A 19,430-nucleotide genomic window follows, 5' to 3' on the forward strand; every position below is an offset into this window, starting at 1 on the left:
CGAGTCCCCGGTACCGGTGGAGGTTCGGGGCTGTTGCCGGTGCGCGGTGCTGACAGGGGGAAAAGTTTAGGGAATGCAGCGGGAACGGCCCGGCTTTAGTGGGTCGTTTAACCGTGCGTGGTCCGGCCTGGGTTCTGTAACGATTTTTTGTGTAAATACGGTTAAGGGAGGAGGAGAGAAACGTTACCGGATTGTGAGCGAGGGGGAAAGGCGTCTCTGATGCCATACGGTGTGTTGGCAGAGCAGGGGCTGGGGGATGGCAGCTCCGGCACCAACAACAGGCAGGTGACTGCTGCTGAGCCTGTGATGATACGACTTTACTCTCGTTACTTGTGCTAAAGTGTCGTGTTGAGCTTTGTCTGTGCCTTGTTGGTGCGTTGAGGCAAAGCCTGTTGCAGGACGGGGTTTGTAAATGGATCAGGCCAAGGATTTGGTCAGCTGTGTTACACTTTCTCATTTTCTACTCTTATTCTGTGATTTCCTGTACATATTGACATAGATTTTCAGATCTCTCCTGGACCTGCCCTGAGGGTGGCAGGCTCTTTGCACTGAAATATTTCTCCTAGAATATTTGTCGTGGTATTTTTTGGTGCCTGGGAATGAGTTCCTTCTGTCTGTTTTTCCCCAGAAAACATGAAGGAGGTGAAGGAGCCGAGGCATCGCAAAGACAACAGGCGCCCAGACCAGGAGATTTACAAGCCCGGCCTCTCCAGACTGAGGAGCAAACTTGTGCCACCAAAGCAGGAAGCCTCAGAGAAGGAAAGGAGCAGAGCTGAGGATGACAAGGAGGAGAGTGCTGGGGACAAGGACTCTGTGGGAATGGGAGCTCCAGCTGTGGAGGACTGGGACAAAAGTGATGGCCCCAAGCAGAACGGTCCTTCACAGGACAAGGAAGAAACAGAGACCAAAGGCAGCCTGCAAAGCCAGGAAAACTTATCTAAGCAGCCCATTGTGGATGAGTGGTGTCCAAAGACCCCCAGAAGAACCAAGAAACCAGACCAGCAGATCTACCAGCCTGGGAAGCGCCTGCACTCGGCTGCTAAAGAACCCTCCCTGCGGTCAGCGAGCGAGGAAATCACTGGGAGGATGGAGCAGCTGAAAGTCGAGGGAGATGAAGAGACCGAGAAAAGCGCTGGAAAAGACACCAACAGGAGAATTAAATCAAGCAAGGAGGATAGAGAGGGGAGCCAGGCAGGGGAAGCAGTGAAAGCCTCCAGGGGAGATAAAGGGAGACGAGCAGAGCGAAGTGACAGGGTGAGGAGGATGGGGGATGAGATGCTGCCGGGGAAGCTGGGCTCTACCAAGCGCTATTCCCGCACGGACAAGCGGCGGAGCCGGTACCGCACCTGCAGCACGAGCTCAGCTGGAAGTAACAACAGCACAGATGGAGCCCTGCTCGTGGATGGGGTGGAGAGGCGGCAGGAGCGTGCCAGGGAAAGGATACGGCCTAGGAAGCAGCTCTCCATGTCCTCCACCGACTCCTTGGACGACGACAGGATTGATGAGGCAGAAGCGTACGTCTCCAGCAGGAACTCGGACAGGAGGAGACATTCGGAGCAGAGCCGAGCTTCCAGGAGTGAGAGCGAGTGGAGCAGCAATGGCAGGGAAGTCAAGGGACCCTTTCGAGTCACATTTGACAGCAGGACCATGAACAGGGACGTCAGCCTGGCAGATACAGATAAAAAAAAGTCCTTGAAGGCCTTAGAGCTTTCAGAGGCGAGGAGCCAGAGCAGGGAGCCCCAAGGGAGGGGCCGTGGGATTCTGTTCCTGCCTGCCAACACGGACCTCTCTGCCAGCTCAGTGGGTGTCCCTGAAGCCACTCACCCCACGCCCAGGCTCCTGCTGGGCGGGGCTGGCAGCAAAGGTCCCCGGAGCCGGGGCCGAGGTGGCACTGCCCGCCGGCTGTGGGACCCAAACAACCCGGACCAAAAACCCGCCCTGAAGAGCCAGACTGCTCAGCTTCACTTCCTAGACACGGATGATGAAGTGAGCCCCACCTCCTGGGGGGAAGCCCGCCAGGCCCAGCCCTCCTACTATAAATTCCAAAACTCTGACAATCCCTATTATTACCCTCGTGCCTCCGGGCAAGGCCCCCAGTATCCGTATGGTGGATATTCCCTGCAGTACCCTATGGGTCCAACCAACGGGGTGTACCCAGGAGCCTATTACCCCGGGTACCCTGGCCAGGCAGGGCAGTACCTGTGTGGCCCACTCCCCCCCACTCCTCTGAGCCCTGAGATGGAGCAGCAGATGAGGAACATGCAGCAGCAGGAGCTCAGCAAGCTCCTGCGCGAGGCTGGGAACCAGGAACAGCAGCTCAGCAACCTCCTGTCCAGAGACCGCATCAGCCCGGAGGGGCTGGAGAAGATGGCCCAGCTGAGGTTCGTGGGTGGGCTGTAGAGGGGGGAGTGAGTCATTTCCAGGGTGAAATACAAGAGAATGGTGTCTCCCTGGGGATCTCTGTGTCTCAGAGGCTGGGAGATGGGGTGCTGGGTTGCTGCTTTTTGCTGTGCTGGGTCTGTTTGTTGTGTGCCAGTGGTGTGTGGGTGGTGGAAGGAAGCTGTGGGTGAGGATGGATGTCATTTCCCTGGGCTGGGAGCTAAGCGGTGGCTTCTTGTGCTCGGTGAATGCCTTGCAGGGACACAGAGGAGCAGGACAAGTACCTGCTGCAGCTTTTTGGTTCTTCTGGCTCTTGCTGGAGCTGATGTTTCTCAGTTCCAGAGCTCTCTGTTTTTGTCATCAGATTTCTGCTTTCTTACCTATCCTCAGCGTGTGCTCAGGAAGCATTTTGTGTATTCCTGGTGCTGTGCAACAGTGGCAGTGCCTTTCCAGTGCTGTGTAGTTTTGCTCTTGATGCCACTCAGCGTGGTGACACTTTTTTGAGCTGGTGATGCCAGGCTGGCAAGAGAGAAGTAACGCTGTTGCTCTGGAGGGTGGTTAACATGGGCTGTAACAGGTTTCTAGTTGGCATCTTTCCCCTTTATTTGTGACCTGTGTCTGCAGGGCTTCTCTGGAGGCTGATTTTCAGAGCTGACTGGCAGTAAATCTAGCAAGCGAGCTCATTTCAGGGCTTGTTCTGTGTTTTGGGCACTCGCTCTATAGACCACAGGGTGGGATATGTCTGTGATTGATTGAAGCAGCACCAGAGGTTTCAGGTCTTCCTCAAGGTGCTGAGGTCACCCAGAACTGTAGTGTGGAAGGAGAGGAAGCACTGTGGAGTGATGCTGTGGCCTGTGGAAGCCCACCCTGCCCTGGGAACATGGGCACAGTTGACCCTGTCCCTGCTGGCAGTGTCCCTTGTGTCCTGCCTGTGTCCGAGTGCCTGCTGTGTGGGGACTCTTACCCGATGTCCATCTGCAGAAATGTCCAGTTCCCTTGGTGTTTGTGCTCTTCAGGTGCATATGCAGGGTTTGGGGCCTGTGTGGGGTCAGGCAGCCCATCCTGGCTCTGTGCTTTGTGCATCCTTCTCTTATCTTGTCAGGCTCTTCCAGGTATTGCCATCTGGCTTTGCTCCAGGTTTTACCATCCACGCTCTCCTGTTGTTTCTGTAGGACTTGAAAGATTAAAAGGAATAAGGCTGCTAAGGCAGGAACAGCTGAGGATCCCCTGTACCATTAACTTACCCCACTATTTCAGAGCTGTTCCTAGTCTGCAGTTATTTTATTAAATTTGGGGGAGGAATTCTGCTCCGGCATCCAGGCAGGGCTGTGGGCAGCTGACGAGGGGAACGTGATTTCTGGGACTCTGAGACTTTATTTCCATTGGCTGTGATGTTCCCAACTCATTCAGTTTTGAGGAAGCAGGGTCTGTGCTCTGCTGTGTATTTTGGTTGGATGGAAGGGGGGATGGGTGTCATTTTAATGGCAGGAACTCTGTTGCCCTGTGGTTCTTTGCGTGTTTGTTCCTGGCCCAGACCTTGTGCTCAGGAGGAGCTGTTGCACTGACCACTCCCTGACTGTGTTTTGCTGTAGGGTGGAGATGCTGCAGCTCTATGAACGGTGCCTCCTCATGGACATTGAGTTCTCTGACACCCAGAACGTGGACCAGTTACTGTGGAAAAATGCTTTTTACCAGGTGATTGAGAAATTCCGGCAGCTCCTCAAGGACCCTCAGGGGGAAAATGCCCAGGAAATTCGAAACAAACTGCTCTTGCTTCTAGATGAGGTAAGAAGAGAGAAACATCCCCGAATTCCACTAAACCTTTGGGTGGGATTGACTGGTTTTTAGAAAGGGATGGTGTAATGGGACGACTGGTTGTCTTGATCCTATGCATGAGTTCAGATTCCTTATGTCATCCATATGCAAAGAGGATGCTCAGACACATTATGGTTTAGTGTGGCAGGTGTATGTTTAGGTAGACATCTGTAACAATTTAAACCAGGTTTGTTTTGCTGTGTTTGTGTTAATTAGAAATTGATTTAAGCTAAAATGAAGTGCAGCTAAACAGAAGTGTTCCTGGAGGTGCTTGTGCCATCTTTACCAAATTTGCTTGGAAGTCATTCTGTAAAACTGCAGCTCAGTTTAGTCTTTGTACCAGGGAGGCTGAGAGACCTGAAAGAACGTGTTTTACAGAATTAGGATGGTGGGGGCCTTTAGTCCAACCTCCTGCTCACAGCAGGACTCGTTAAACACTAAATCAAGTCAGTCCTGATTTTGTGTAGCTCAGTCTTCAAAACCTCTGAGGCTGGAGATTCCCCAACCTCCTTATTGTGTTCTGAAGGGAAACAGCCCAAACCTCAGGGAGAGGGACCTCCTTTCTTCAATGAGGCAGGGATGGTGTGGTGATTTTGTGCTTGTCATCAGAAAGATCATAACATCCAAGTGTGTGTGTGTGTGTGTGTGTGTGTGTGTGTTTTGCAGGGCTCTTCTTTTTTTGACAGCCTCCTCCAGAAGCTGCAGGTGTCCTACCAGTTCAAGCTTGAGGACTACATGGATGGGATGGCCATCCGCAGTAAACCTCTCAGGAAAATGGTAGGTTGGCTTCCTCCTGGAGACTTCTCATCCTGATAATCCTGTGCAAGGTGCTGAACTCAGTGTGCTGCCCTTGCCAAGGGGCAGGCAGCTGTCCTCCAAGCAGAGCCAGTTTGTTTGCAGGGAATCTTTCTCAGCTGCTGGAGAACTCTGCACTCTGGTGCAGTACCATTTCTTAGTTTCCTTTGCAAAGAACTTGTTTTGTACCAGTTCTGTGAGCAGAGCTAATAAAGGAAAGAAGTGTCCAAAGGGACCCTGACCATCTCTTTTTTTCTGCCTGTGGAATCCAGAATAATGAGGGAAAGCTGGCAGTTGTGCTGCCTCCCTGACGTGTTGCCCTGAGCTGTGAGTGCAGGTGCAAGGGACAGCTGGGAAAGGATATTTTAGTCCAGCTCCATTCCCAGAGAAATGTGTTTATCTAACAGCTGTCCTCAAATTGGTCATGGACCGAACATCTCCCTTCTGAAGAGAGGTGGGATATTGTGTCAGAGAGAAGGTGTTTAGGGGGTTGGCTTGGCCCTGCAAATGCTGAACCAGTGCTGTGGAGCCTTGTCATGTCATTCTGCTGCCCTTCTGTGAGACCTTCAGTGTGTCACTGACCTCCTCTTGGCTCTGTACAACCCCTGTGGGCTCGCTGGGTCTGCAGGTGAGTCAGGGCTGTGTCCCAGGTGGTCCATGGCTGCTCCTTTGCAGGTGAAGTACGCTCTGATCAGTGCCCAGAGGTGCATGATCTGCCAGGGGGACATTTGCCGGTACAGGGAACAGGCCAACGACACGGCGAACTACGGCAAGGCCCGCAGGTAGGCACTCAGCTGCTGTGTCCTTGCAGCACAGCTCTGCCTCTGGATACCAGGGATGGATGTCATTTCATCCCTGAACTTGCCTCTAGCCAAAGAAGTCTTTCTCCTCCTTTTTAAAGTCTGTCCACTCCTCTGTTGTGTAGCAGTCCTGTAAAGCTGAAAGATGTAGCTGGATTTTGCTGCTCCAGAGAGCAAGCTGCCAGATCCAGCCATCCTCCATCTAGAAGTGGAGGTTGTGGAAGTTGTCTTGTGCTGATCCTGCAGCAGGGAGGGTTTAGGCCACTGAGCCTGGCAGAATTGCTCTTGTATTTTCTGGTGGCTTTTGCATGCATACGTTCTCACTCCATCAGAACTTACCAGCACTTGTTGCTTGCTTCCTGCTCGTCTGTGGGGTGAGCCAGGGGTATTTCCTTCTGCAGCTGGATCTGCCCTCTCTTGTCCAGTGCCTCATCCTTCCCCAGGATGCTCACTCCTGCAGGCAGAGGGCACTTGTGGGAAGGGCCCGTTCCCTGCAGAAATGCCAGTTCCAAGGGGAGTTCTGCACCCTTGAGGACACGGAAGGCAGCCTGATGTCCTTTCAGTAACCCTTTCTCTCTGTTTTTTCCCTTCCCAGCTGGTACCTGAAGGCTCAGCAAATTGCTCCCAAAAACGGCCGCCCGTACAACCAGCTGGCACTTCTGGCCATCTACACGGTGAGATGCTCCTCCTGCCAGGATGTGCAGGCACAGGGAGAGCCTCTGGGATGGCTGTGAGATTCCATCTGGTGGGGAAAGGCATTGTTTAGGGCAGTGCTCAGATGGTTTGGGGTTTTTTTCTTAGAAGAAAAAAAGAGCTGATGGCAGGATGTGCTGTGTGGGTTCCAGCTGCTGTGGCTCCAGGCAGCTTTGTCAGATACACGCTACTCCCTCAGGGATTTTGGGGACTGTTCTGTGGGCTGTCGAGAGTGTTAACTGTTTAAAGCTGAAAACACAGCCCACTTTTTGCATGAAATTTTTGTGCTCAGAGCCATCTGTGTGCTGTGTTATCGCTGAACCTGTGGGCATTGGTCTAAGCAGCATCCACACGTGACTTCCTCGGGTTTCAGTTGTGCTGGCTACGCCAGCCGTGCAGGAAAACTGACTTCAGGGAAGATGTGACAGCAGATAATGGAAGCATCGTGCTGGGGCACAGAGGCTGGTAGGGATCTGCCAGTTCACAACACTGGAAGATGCTGGTTTAAAGTAGAGCAGTTCAGAAGCACCTTTCCTTCATGGCTGGGAAGGACCTTGCTGCCTGTGTCTGTCTGTCCCAGGCAGTATTGAGGGAGAGGGAAGGGGAAGCACATGGGAGCCTGGCTCTGGATGCCCCAGAAGGAGTGGCAGCTCTGAGCCTGGTTGTGTTTCTTGCAGAGGAGGAAGCTGGATGCTGTGTACTACTACATGCGCAGCCTGGCTGCCAGCAACCCCATCCTCACTGCCAAGGAGAGCCTCATGAGTCTGTTTGAGGAGACAAAACGCAAGGTGAGCCTTGGAGCTGGGCTGTGGATGCTGCACCTGCCTGTGCTGGAGAGCATGGAGAGGATGGTGGCTTTTGGACTTGGAGGCACTCCTTACCTACTTCTAAGAAATTTCATGAGAGAGGCAGCCTTCAGAATGATGGCTTTGGGGTGGTTTGAGCAGCTGAATCTCTTGTTTCTGGGTCACAAACTGATTTAGCTGAGCTCAGCAAGGGCTGTAGGTTGCTGTGGTTTGCAGCATGGCCTTGGTGTGTAGCACAATCATTGCTTTATCCCGTGGGTGCCCCACTCCTGTGGGGATGGGTAAGGGAGGCTGCAGTGCCTTTGTGCCCCAGGGAGTCACCCCAAATACAGCACATGGGCTGCCACACACTCCTGGGACTGGACACTCTTGTCCTGGGATAGTTGGAGTTGAAAACTTCTCACCTGCACTGTCCTGTAGAGTCAGAACCAAATTCTGGACCTGACCCTGGGTTGTGAAGCAGGGCAAAGGGCTAATTTTTCCATGTTAATGAAATGATACACTTCCCCTGACCCTTGATCCCTCTGTGATCTGAATGTGTCCTGTGTGCCCAGTCTGAGCAGATGGAGCACAGGAAACATCAGGTGCTGGATGTGAGCCCCAACCGCCGGGGCAAAGGCAAGAAATCCACGCTGCGACAAGTGGGAGATGATGCCACCAGGCTGGAGATCTGGATCCATCCCTCCCACCCCCGTTCCTCCCAGGGCCACGAGTCCGGCCGGGATTCTGAGCAGGACAATGGGCTTGGGAACCTCAGCCCCAGCGACGTGAGTACTGCAGGAGGCGGCGGTTGGCTTTGGTGTCATGTGTTTGGAATGCAGTGGAATGACACTGGATCTGTTTTGCTTTCCTGTTGCTAAATTTTCCAGTGTTTTGGCTTTCCCTGTGGGAGCTGTGCCTGGGTCAGGCTGAGGAGCTGGTGACCTCGTGCCTCTCGTGTTTAAGGCTTGTTGTTACCATCCCTTTCTTGGCAGCGCGCGCTGGCGTGGCTGATGTGGAACAGGAGAGAGGCACAAACAGAAGATGCTGTAAAATGCTTCTGCTCTGAGGGCTCTAACTTGGGTGAGGTTCCCCGTGGGAAATGAGGTCACGTGCTGGAGATCAGGGTTAACAGTGACCCTGGAAGTTCTGAGGCTTGTTCTGGAAGTGTGTCACTTGTCCCATTGCCAGATGGTTGGAGGTTTGCACTGGGAATGTGAAAACCGTGGTTTCAATTTCCAGTGTAGGTGTTACATTTGCATAACTTGCTCTGCTGAGAGGCCAGACCAGCACCTTTCTTTTGCAAGAATTAAAAATATAATGAACTGGTGGTGTCTCCTGTGAGCCTGTCCAGCTGTACCTTGCAGGAGGAGCCTGGCTGAACTCTGTGTCAGGCCCAGGAATGCGGGCAAAGGCAGTGGTGGTTGGGAGCTCATCCTCCAGGAATCTTTGCACTGCTCTGGCACATTTGACTTGCAAGAGAACTTGCCAGGGAGCTCTGGGCTGCCTGTCCTAAAATGGCTGTTGAGGATGGGAGTTTAGGAGAGCTGGGAAGACCTTCCCTGCACACTGTGGGGCCCAAAGCTTCTTGGATTTGTGCTTTTGCAACGAATTTGTGACTTCAGCTGGGTGGAACTGGGGTGAAGTCTTGGAGCTTTGAAAGATAAGCTCTGGCACGTTGCTGCAGCATTTTTCATATGTTCCTGCCCTTGGTTGTTTTCCCTCTCCTCAGCTTTTCTTCTGGGGACTTTTGCTTCCTCAGCATCATTGAAAGGAACGTGCCAAGCTTTAGCTTCTCCATCAATCATTGATGAAGATGCTCGGCGTAAGACGCTGTCAGTGTTTTTGGGGCGCTGGGGGTTTTCTCTTTTGCAGTGCTCTCACATGAGGCAGTGTAGCAGCTGGCAAAGTGGGAGGCAGCAATGTGTTTGTAGTGCACCAGTGTAGAGCCTCCCCTCGCTCTGTTCAGTGGGGTCTGTGCTCTCTGAAGTGCAGCTTGCTGCCACTGTCTGTACACGTTTGTCTGATATTTACCATTAGTCTTGATTTCCTTCTGTTTGAAACATTGGCTCCTGAAGAGTACGAGCTTTCTGATCATGGAGAAGCCATGCCAGCAGAAAATAGAATGGCAAAAGGGTGGGGGGAGCTGAGGGCCTGCGTTTGGGCACTGTTGGTTTTGGCAGCCAAGATATTTATTTTTAAGCTGCCTGCGCCTGCCGTGGGGCAGCACTCGAGTTGGTGCAACTGCTTATGGGGCCCTGTCACCCAAAATAACCACGTGGAAAGAAAACCTTAAATCTGTGTCGCTGCCAAAGCTCCCGAGCTGTGAAGCCGTGGGCTGGATAAAGACAGCAGCTCTGCGGGAAGCTCTGGACTCCTTCCTCCTTGAAGCTGTAGCCTCTTAGCCTGCTCCTCGCAGCATCCCCGGGTGTTTTGGAGCTGCTCGGCTGGAGAGGAGCCGAGCAGCCCTGAGTTGCCACTGTGTGGCACTGTTTGGCCTCGGAAGGGCCCTGCCTGGCCGGGACAGGAGCAGGAGCAGCCCTGGTCCTGGCAGCACCTCTGCCCCACATCCCCGGCTGGCCGGAAGGGAACAGCTCTGCTCCCAGGGGACGTGTGCCAGCGTTTGTGTGTCATTTTGGGGAAATGAGGCTAAATGTGTCATTGCCTCCTCGGTCCCTTCCTTGCCAGCTTCAGCCCTTGAAAGGGCAGAGAGAGGCAGGCTGTGTTCTGTGCTGGCCCTGACAGCTGTGCTCTGCAGGTAGCAGAGGCATCAGTCTTATGGCAGCTATTTCTGGGCCAGAGAAGGGCATTTTACAGCGTCAAATGGATCAGTTCAGATGGCAGCAGCAGATAGAACGCTGCAAGTAGAGGTATAACAGCTCTGGGTGCATTCTGTGCAGGGTGTGGGACTGAGGCTGCTTGCACCCTTCAGACAGAGGCTGTTTTTTCACCCCCAGCCACAAGTGGTTTGAGTGTGAGGATGCTGTTCTACAGGTGGCAAGAAATCGATTGGGGATGTTTTCTGTCCTCAGTAGTTGCTGTCTTCACCGTGCATGTGGTGAGGTGCCAGTCCTGTGATGTGACACACTTGGCAGGGAGGTGCTGCACGATTGCTCTCCCAGGACCTGCTGGTGTGTGTGCTGTCCCTGTCAGCACAGGCTTACACATCTCTGCTCAACACTGACTTCATTTTCCCTTATGCAGCTCTGTACAAAGGCCCCAAATTTTCTTTATTTCAGGGTCAGGAGCCCACAGTCTGGAGTTGGTAATGTGGGATGGCAAGAGTGAAAAGGCCAACTCAAACTGCAGCCATTTCTGGGATGAGGGAAGCATGTGGGGCTGGCAGTTTGCCTTGCACTGTGTTTTTAGGTGGAGGCTTGGCAAAGCTGCCCGTTTCACAGTTTGCTCCATCCCCTTTTCTTCCAGTTCTGCATCTTCCTAGAATGCACCACCTGTGCACACCAAGGGGCGTAAATCTGTGTTTGTCCCCTTCCTCTGTCACTGGATTTGGCACTGCTGGCACACAGGGCATGGGACAGTTTCAAAGCAAGCTGAGGAGGTGTTTGAGTTGCAGCCTGGCTGTTTTGTCCTCAGGGTTTTGGCCATAGCCTTTTGGGGTTTCATTCTGTGAATGGCTGTTCTCTGTGGTCTCTTGTACGTTGCATGTTTCTGGGTGTGCAGGGGCAGGCTCACCCTTTACCTGGCAATATCTGGTCACTTCATGTGCAATTCCAATGAAAAATGCTAAAAAAGGAGGCTGAGCCAGTGAACAGTTGTGTTGGTGAGCCAAAGAGCTGAGCCTCTGCCATTTCTTCTCTGCCCCTGGTTTCATTTGCCATGGGTCTGTATTCATCTTAAATCTGATAGTACCGTAAGCAGTTTGCTCTGCAGGCTGTGAATTGGTAAAGCAAACAGGGCAAACAGGCTGTCAGTCTCTTGAGAAAGTGCTAATATTACACTGAGTTTGAGATTTTAATCACTCCTGTCAGGAAATGCTGAGTTAAGGTTCTCACAATTGCTGCTGCCTGCTGCCTGTGCTCTGCAGTAGACACTTCCTTGTGTTACCACGCAGCATGCAGGCACTAATAAAGATTGCTGCAGCTAAGATTAGGGAAGAGAGGTTTTCCCTTGGCAGGCCAGTAATTGAATAATACTTCTCTCCAGATGTCTGAATACTTCATCATCATTAAAGAATTAAGTCTCTTAGCCTCTTTGTGAGAGGTCAGTCTTGTAGAACCATCAAAAGTTTGGTAGGGCCACCCGAAAAGCTCTTGGGAAAGCAAAGGCCAGAGTCAAGATCTGCTGTCACAGCCCTGTGCATCAGCTGCAGGAACATTCCCATTTTCCTCCAGCCTGCTGGTCAGGGATAGAGGTTTTGGATTTGCCTCGTGCTGGGTGCCTATGGAGCAACAGCTCCTTTGCAGTGGCAGAGAAATTGGGGTGGAACCATTAGCTCTGGAATTCAGAGGAGATTTTAACTGCCATTTCTTTACTTAGACTTTCTTCTCAGCAACAAGGAGTGTGGACACTGCACCAGGGTTTCCATGAGTGAGCAGTAAATACTACCATGAGGCAATTTTGGGAATGCCTGTGCATCCAGGAGCGTGGGCAAGACCTTGGGGGGCTGTCCAGGCTGCTTCCTCGAGAGAGGCCATGTGTCCTCAGTGAAAAAGGTCCCTGTCCCCCAGCTCCTGCATGTTTCACGTCCGTTTTTCCTTGGTGGTGTTTGTTGTTCCTGCTCTGTGCACTTGTTCCTCTTGGGCAGCAGCCGCTCGGGTAACTGGGCTGCCTCTTTCTCCTTCCTGGTTTCAGTCCATGCAGTTTTTTATCTGGTGGAGCTTGATCTTTGCATCTGGAGGGATGAAACCTCAGTCTGGTAACAGTTGTGATGGGGGTTTCTTGGCCATTCTGCTCCTTTAGCCTGTCCTTCACTTGGACCAGTCACACACGGGAGCAGTAGTGGCCCGTGTCAGAGTTAAGCTTGCCTGGATGTCACTGCCTCTGCTCCCTGGAAGTGTCTGGTTTGTTCAAAGGCTGTTGTGGTGTGAGCTGGGTGTCTCTGAGCGTGGCCAAACTTTGCTCATGCAAATATACCCCAGAGACACCCCTGTTTCTGAGCACTGCTCCCTCCTCTCTCAGCTCTTCCCCTCACCTTGTAACTCTGTTCCATTACACATGACTGGAGGTAAGTGACAGGCAGAAGTGGAAATGATGTATTGCTGTAATGATGGTTGTTCTTCCATACAGATGCACGGAGAAGAGGCTGCTTGGGGAACTCATTATTTTTGGTGCATCCCTGCCAGGCTGGTGGGAGCATTTCTCCTCACTGCCAGCATGGTTGAGTGGTTTCTCTCAGGACAGTGAAAGATTGATCTTTTCTTTGCAGGCTCTTATGAATAATCTTTGCTGGATGAAGTACAGGGCTCCTACAGGGCGCTCTCATTTGATACCTGTGTGGTGTCAGGTGGGCAAAGCCCTTGGAATGGTCCATTTTAGGAGCCTCTGATCTGGAAAATGAACCCAGGCAGCTGGGGCTGTGCCTGTGGTTTAGATGGGCAGGGTGAAAAGCACAGACTTGCTGCCTTCCCCCCACTGCTGGGGCGTGGCTCCCCAAAAAGGTAACCCTGCTGCTGCACATGATGTCCTGTGCTGACTCTTGCACACTTTTAGGGGTTTTTTTAACCCAAAACTAGATGCTGGTGCAGAGAGTGGAGGGAATGGGACCCACTAGCCCAGCAGTGCCTGGACATACCCTGTGTGCTGTTGCTGCAGCTATTCCCACACCAGTTAAACATCTGAGCCACAGCACAGCAGCAGTGTAGGTGTGTCCCCAAAGGGAGGGAGTGTCCCCTCGGGTTTTTCTCACGGAAGGAGCCAGTGGGATGCACACAAGCTCTTACATTGTAGGCACCTTGTCACAGGAGGGTGGCTTCTGTTAGGTCAGGAAGTTTGTCCCCTCTCTGGTTAGATGCTCTCTAGTATTGGATGTGAGTGATCCTGTCTGTGGTCTGCTGTTGTTACGGGCTGTCCTTGCTGTCAGAGGATGGCAGTGCTTTGCCCCCAGCCTGCTCGTAGCTGTGGTTGATCCACACCTCTGCAGAGCTGCCAGCCCCTGCTGAGCCTCCCCTGCAGCACAGCAACAAGCAGAGATGCTCTCTGGGGTGGGAATGCCAGGCACTAGCAGTCAGCTAAGGGCTGCCTTCCCTTATTTCTGGCCTTCATCTACTGCCTACATGAGAGAACATGCCCACATGAGAGAACAGCAAGAGCTGTTGCATCCTTAATCTTCGTGCCCAAAGTGAGACTTGAGAGGGAGAAGCGTGGAATTCCCTCTGTCCTGCCCTCATTTTCCTCACCCCCACAAGCTTGCAGGAAGCTGTTGGGTTTGGTTACTCATTCATGGAGGTCAGGACTAGGTCTGGGGTTTTTTTTTCCCCTTGTGTTTAGGAAACAGTTTACAAACTGTTTTGAGCATGGGGGAGCTGGTGGCGTGTGAAAGAGGCTTCTCAGCCTCTTTACTGCTGGACTTGCATTAATTCTCTGCCCTGCCTCCTTTTCTGTAATCTCTTTCTTGGTTGGCAGCAGGAGTATTTTCTGAGTGCTTTCCTCTGCCTGCAAGCCCTCTGCTTCCTGGTATGACCTCGGCCACCAAGCCACCTTGGGGCTTTATTTTTACTCGAGCCATTTTGGTTCACGTGGTGAGGTTGGTTTCTTTCCCGCAGCAGTGAGAAGACTTCTCTGCAGAGGAAGTAAAAGAGTGCCAGGCTGCAGTTGAAACTGGTTAAACACCAAAACCACACTCCTGGTCTCGCTGGGTTTGAGACGTGACTTTCAGCCATGCAGCTCAGCGCTGGCTTTTTTTTGCCTGCCAGTAGTGCACCATCCCTGCTTGCACTTCATTTTTTTAATAAATTGTGTTTTCACTTTAAATTGCTGATAAAAACCTTCTCGGCTGCAGTTCCTGTGTTAGCAATCCAACCAGAAATGCTGGTCCACTTTGCCTGGGCTTGTGATGTTCCATGGATGCTCCACGACAGCTTGTGCATTCATGTCATGTACAACCCAAATGTTGCTTTCCAGCACAACCTGTCCTTTTGTCACTACCCATAAATTGAAGGCTGAGCTATTGGTAACAGTTTCCAGAAGTTGGTGTTGATCTTTTCCACCCCCCCGCCACCTTCTTCTTTTTAGGCCATGTTGGTGGTTTTATTTAACTGTGAAGAACAAGGCAGGCTCTAATGTTGCCTGAATGGGAGAGACACTGGCATGTTCTCCTTCTGGCAACAGGCATCTGGTGCTAATGTGTGTGGTGGATCAGAGGTAGAAGCACTACAAGGACATCGCTGAGTTGTGCCTGTGTGAGGGGCTCTGCTCTATCCCAGTGCTCAGAGAGGCTGTGGTGAGGGGAGCGAGACTTTGTGTTCCAACAAGCTTCTCATACTCCAAAACCAAGTACAATCATCCAGAAACCGCCTTTCCCTGTCAGTCGCTCTTTCCTCATTTCCTCTCCTGCTGGTGCTGATCAGGCAGGGATTTGTGTGTAACCAAACCCCCTCCTGCTGCTGCACACGAGGCCTTTCTCAGAGCAGTGGGCTTGATGATCCTGGTGCTGCACAGTGGTGTTGGGAGGGAGAGTTTGCACTTGAGATGAGAATGCTGCCAGAATTGGCAGTACTGGTAAAGGAAGTAAAATATCTTAATAGCAGGGTTGGGAGATTTCCCAGAGCAGGGTGAAGGCTGTAGACACTGATTTCTCTTGAGATCTTTTTTTTGTTGTTAGTCTAACCTTGATCTTTGTCTGAAGTTGGCCCAGGCCAACGTTTCCTGCTGTCTGTTGTAGACTTTTTGGGATTGGCACCTCGTATCCCACAGCCAAACCTCTTAATTCTGCCATGGGGAATGTTTATTCCTCTTCAGTGTTGAATGAGCCATTTCCAGACAGGCTTCGTATCCACTGTGGAGGTGGGTACTAGGAAAGAAACTTCCTTCCGGAGGATCAGGGAGTGGAACCTGCTGGAGTCTGTGTCATTTCCTCTGTCCTTGGCTCTACTCTTCCTCCCCAGCAGATTTCATTGCTGCATAATTCAGAGTGGAGAGGGAGATGCAGCAGGGTGGACAACTACCTGTGGGCTGTGGGAGCCTGAGGCACAGCCTGGCTGGGAGCAGCTCCCATTATCCCGGACGGGGAGCGTGGCTGGAAGAGTGGGAATGTGAAGGTTGCGTGAGATAATGCTGTCATCCTTCTGGAAGGCTCTGCCTCTGCTCAGCCTGTTGTCCAAATGTCTCCTCTCTTGGCCCAACTCCATCCTAAGCCTTTCAGGGTTCGATCTCTTCAGTCTTCACCCTTCTTAATTTCTCACATTATCTCCCTCCTTTGTGCTTTAACCCCACAAATAATCTACTCTGGAGTAGTAAAGAGGGCTGACAACACCCTGAGCTGCCTTAACAGCTGATCTCTCACAACCAGAATTCATCACACATTTCTTCGTGTCAGTTTTCTGTCGCAGGAAGGTGAACGCTGTTTATTCCTGGCAAACAGTGAGCATTTGAGTATAAGCTGCTTTTGGTTGGAGCTGCTTTAGTGCACATGTGGCCTCCCCCTCACCTGCTGGACACAGAAGGCTCTGCCTGGGCTTTCAGTGCTTAACCAGATGCAGCCTTGAAGAGCTGAGCTTGTATCCTAAACGACCTGCAGCATCAGAGCCAATTTGTGAAAAGTTTTGTGTCAAAAATGAACTTGATATCTCAGCTGAGGACTCTCTGGCATGTTTGCATTGATTCAGAGAGTTTATGGTCAGCAGGGACCATTAGATCATCTTGTCTGATCTCCTGTATATCACAGGTCCTTAAATTTCACCCTGCTACTCCTATATGAAGCCAAATAACTCGTGTTTGGCTAAAGCAGTACTTCCAGAAAGTACAGTACTTCCAGAAAGACATCCAGCCTTGAGAATCCACCCTTTTCCTGGGGAGTTCGTTCCAGTGATAATTGCACTGGTTTTGAGACACTTTTACCTTATTTATGGAGTGAATGTTCCCAGTTTGTTCCCGTGCTTTGCTCTTCTGCAAAAGTGAAGAGCCCTTAAGTACCACAGAGGCACTTTGCACCCAGCAATCCAGTCGCCTCCCAGTCTTATTTTGATAACACTGAACAGATTGAGCTGTTGAAATTTTTCACTGCAAGGCATCATTTCTAGCCTTTGAATCACTTTTATGGCTGTTTTTTGGATCCTTACCAATTTTTCAGCATCCTTTTAAAAAAATAAGGGCACTAGAGCTGGATGCAGTATTTCAGTGTCATCCCCCACAGTGCTGTATTTAGATGTGAATGTGCTGTCCAGTGCCTGCTCTGCTTGCACATCCAAGGGATGTGTTTAATCCTTTTTTGCTGGACACTGCCTTGGGAATTCAGCCATTGTGGTCCCTAAAGGCTTTTTGGAGAAGCTGCCTCGGGCACGATCTCCTGGAGACTTAATTTTGCATGTGATGCCAGATGAATAACATGACATTTGGTGTTGGAAACCCCCAGATTTTGAAGCTGTTATAGTAAACCCCGTGTGAATGCTCTGCAGCCATCGTTACTTACTGCTCCAAACGGGCAGTTTGACAGCAGAGTTTCCTTTTGTTGACTAAAAACCTTGCTAGTGAGTCTCTACCATCCTCTTCCCATCCAGTTCAGTGAGGGTCCCTGAAGACCTCTCTTTAAGAGGTTACTGAATCAGTTTATTCGTTTAATGATATTTTTTCAAGAATGTTGCACATTACTAATTCATGGAAACCAAATTTAGCTACAAGCTTGGTTGAAAAGGAAATAACACACATATAAATATTCCATTTGACCTGCTTTCATTGAGTTGAAAGTTCTGCTAGTAAATTCGTTATTAAATTATGTTGAATTTGTTTAGAAGTCAGATACTTGTTTTGGAGCCAGTGAAGTTACCATAGCTTGATCTTTACATTACTAAAGCAGATAATTTTCTTCCTTAACATTTTTCCTCTCACCTGCTCCCTGCTGGGATGAAGGAAGAACTCAAAAGCTCACTGCTTTTGCCAAGGGGCTTCTTAAATGCCTCTTTTTCCTCTTGCTGGGTTGCTGGCCTGTAACTCTTACAGCCATGAGATGTGTCCTGGAGCTGGAGCTGCTGCACTGCGAAAGACGAGGGAGCTGCAGGAGTGTCTCAGTGTGTCTTTACCTGTAAATTAATTTTTTTATGCCTTAAGGCCATGATGCATCAGGGTTCCCTCTCTCTTCCATGTCATAGCAAATTGGATTTTACGTTTGTGCAGTGTCTGATGTTAAGTAGCAGGATTTTCACTGGAATTGCTTCTGCTGCTACAGAAATCCATTTCAGGGCAGGACATTGCTCTGCTAAGCAGAAACCTGCACTAAACACGTGGCAAGAAGCAGCCAAGGCAAGCCCTGTATCCATTTGTGGTTGCAGGTGGTATATGAAGAGAAGTGATTATGGTAATTAGCCCAGCTGGAATTTGCCCACAGCTCTGTGGGTACCTTGTAAACACTGCAAAAATGCCAGACAATTTTAACAGCCCTTTTGTCTGATCTCCTTTGTGTAGGGTAGCCATTTGCACAAAACCCTTTCCACCAGCACTTTGGTGGGGTTACACCTGTAGCAGTAAAAACTCCTCCTGGTATCCTGCCAGCCGAGCCCGCTGCAGCATCCTGGGCTTTTCAGGAATCTCTGTATCAGTGTTGGACTGGGTGCTCTGAGGGAGCTGCCTGTGGAAAAAGAGGAATAAACCCTTGAGCTGGGAGTGAGAATATGGCACGTTTTGGGTGCCTGGATGTTATTTCACACAGTTCTCAGCAAGGAAGCTGTGCCTGGAAAAGCCTGACTGCCCAAGAAACCCTAAAAATATTTGGGATGAGTGTGGTACGTGTTTTGGAGCGGAGCTGTGTGGCTCTGTGGTCTGTATCCCAACCCCTTGTCACCGAGGAGACCCTTAGACTCAGGAGAACGTCCTGCTGTGCTCCAGGCCCTTCCACTCCGGTGGAGACAGAGCATTTGTTACAGGCAGTTTTGCATCTGGTCTCTTGATTAATGGACTTGTCTTTTGCAGCCTATTTTGACTCTGACACCGCTTTCTGCTCCACAGATGCTTTGCTGATGTTGAAGAAAGTTTGCCTTGCTTGATAAAGACCAGATCCTGGAATTTACTTCCAAACCTGAAGTAACAATTTTTAACTTGAAACGCTTTTTCCCCACGAGTCGCTTCTCCAGAATCTTTCCCTTATTTGGTGCCTCCTTCACAGCTGGGGCTGATGCTCAGGTGCCAAAGCTCTGTGCACTCCTTGCCCAGAGCCAAACGGGTTCAAGCGCAGCAGCGCTGCTTCCCAGCCTGGCTCATGGCACTCCTTTTCCTGTGCTCTCCTCTGGCATTTCCAGCATTGCTGTGCTGGGGTGGGGAACACCACTTTCAGCGTGGTCAGTGCAGTCTCTAGAGGCTGAGTGTTGCTTTCTTCTCTCCTGGCTGGAGATGAGGTGGACCTTTCCCAAAGCTGCCCGAGCGGTTCTGTGTTGCTGTCAGGCCGTGCTCCCTGCGGCCTCGAGGAGATTTGAGCTGGCTGTTCAGCCCCATTGCTATCTCTGCTCTTTTAGCTGCTCCACGAGAAGTTGTTAGTCACTGTTGATTCCTTCCATGGCAACAAATCCAGTTGGGTTGGCGGCGAGGTGTGTGAATGCTCCCCAAGCAGCACTGGGCTGCTTCCTCTGGTGAGGTTGCGTCTTCCCAGGTGGATTTAGTCTGTCTGCACATGCTGACTCATGACAGCAGAAACAGCTGTTTTCAGCTTCAGGCACTACTGTGTGCAGGGACCCCTTCTTTTTGACAGCTGGTTTGTTTTTGTAACTAATGCCTTCACTATATGCTCATAACTTCCATATCGGTGATGCCCTCTTTTCAGCTGGAAGGGCCAAAATCCAGTTTTTGACATAGTTTCGTTGTTGCATAAGCTTTTCTTGATGGGCTTTTCCCAAGTGAGCGACTGGGACCATCCAGATTTGGTTCCCTGTCCCGAGGAGCAGTGTTGCCCACAAAGGGCAGCAATGTCAGTGTGCTGGGAGTCCTGGTCTGGCATCCTGATATTGGCATGAGGGCTGTTTTTGGGAAATCTTTGGAGGGGACCGTTTTTAAGCTGCACAGT

The 19,430-nt window shown here is 51.0% G+C and overlaps 1 protein-coding gene across 2 annotated transcripts in view; it reads left to right on the plus strand.

The window, feature by feature from the left end:
* Positions 1-19,430, plus strand: part of SMG6 (SMG6, nonsense mediated mRNA decay factor) — a 107,505-nt gene that overhangs the window by 2,961 nt on the left and 85,114 nt on the right. For both annotated transcript variants that reach the window (XM_017742972.1, XM_008640327.2), the window contains exons 2-8: positions 629-2,381; positions 3,972-4,164; positions 4,861-4,971; positions 5,665-5,771; positions 6,385-6,463; positions 7,160-7,270; positions 7,843-8,055. In XM_017742972.1, the coding sequence (XP_017598461.1) occupies positions 629-2,381; positions 3,972-4,164; positions 4,861-4,971; positions 5,665-5,771; positions 6,385-6,463; positions 7,160-7,270; positions 7,843-8,055 (2,567 nt within the window). The remainder of the gene's footprint in view (positions 1-628; positions 2,382-3,971; positions 4,165-4,860; positions 4,972-5,664; positions 5,772-6,384; positions 6,464-7,159; positions 7,271-7,842; positions 8,056-19,430) is intronic.

Source organism: Corvus brachyrhynchos, unplaced genomic scaffold (genome assembly GCF_000691975.1).
Source record: "Corvus brachyrhynchos isolate BGI_N302 unplaced genomic scaffold, ASM69197v1 scaffold99, whole genome shotgun sequence".
NCBI classification, from domain to species: domain Eukaryota; kingdom Metazoa; phylum Chordata; class Aves; order Passeriformes; family Corvidae; genus Corvus; species Corvus brachyrhynchos.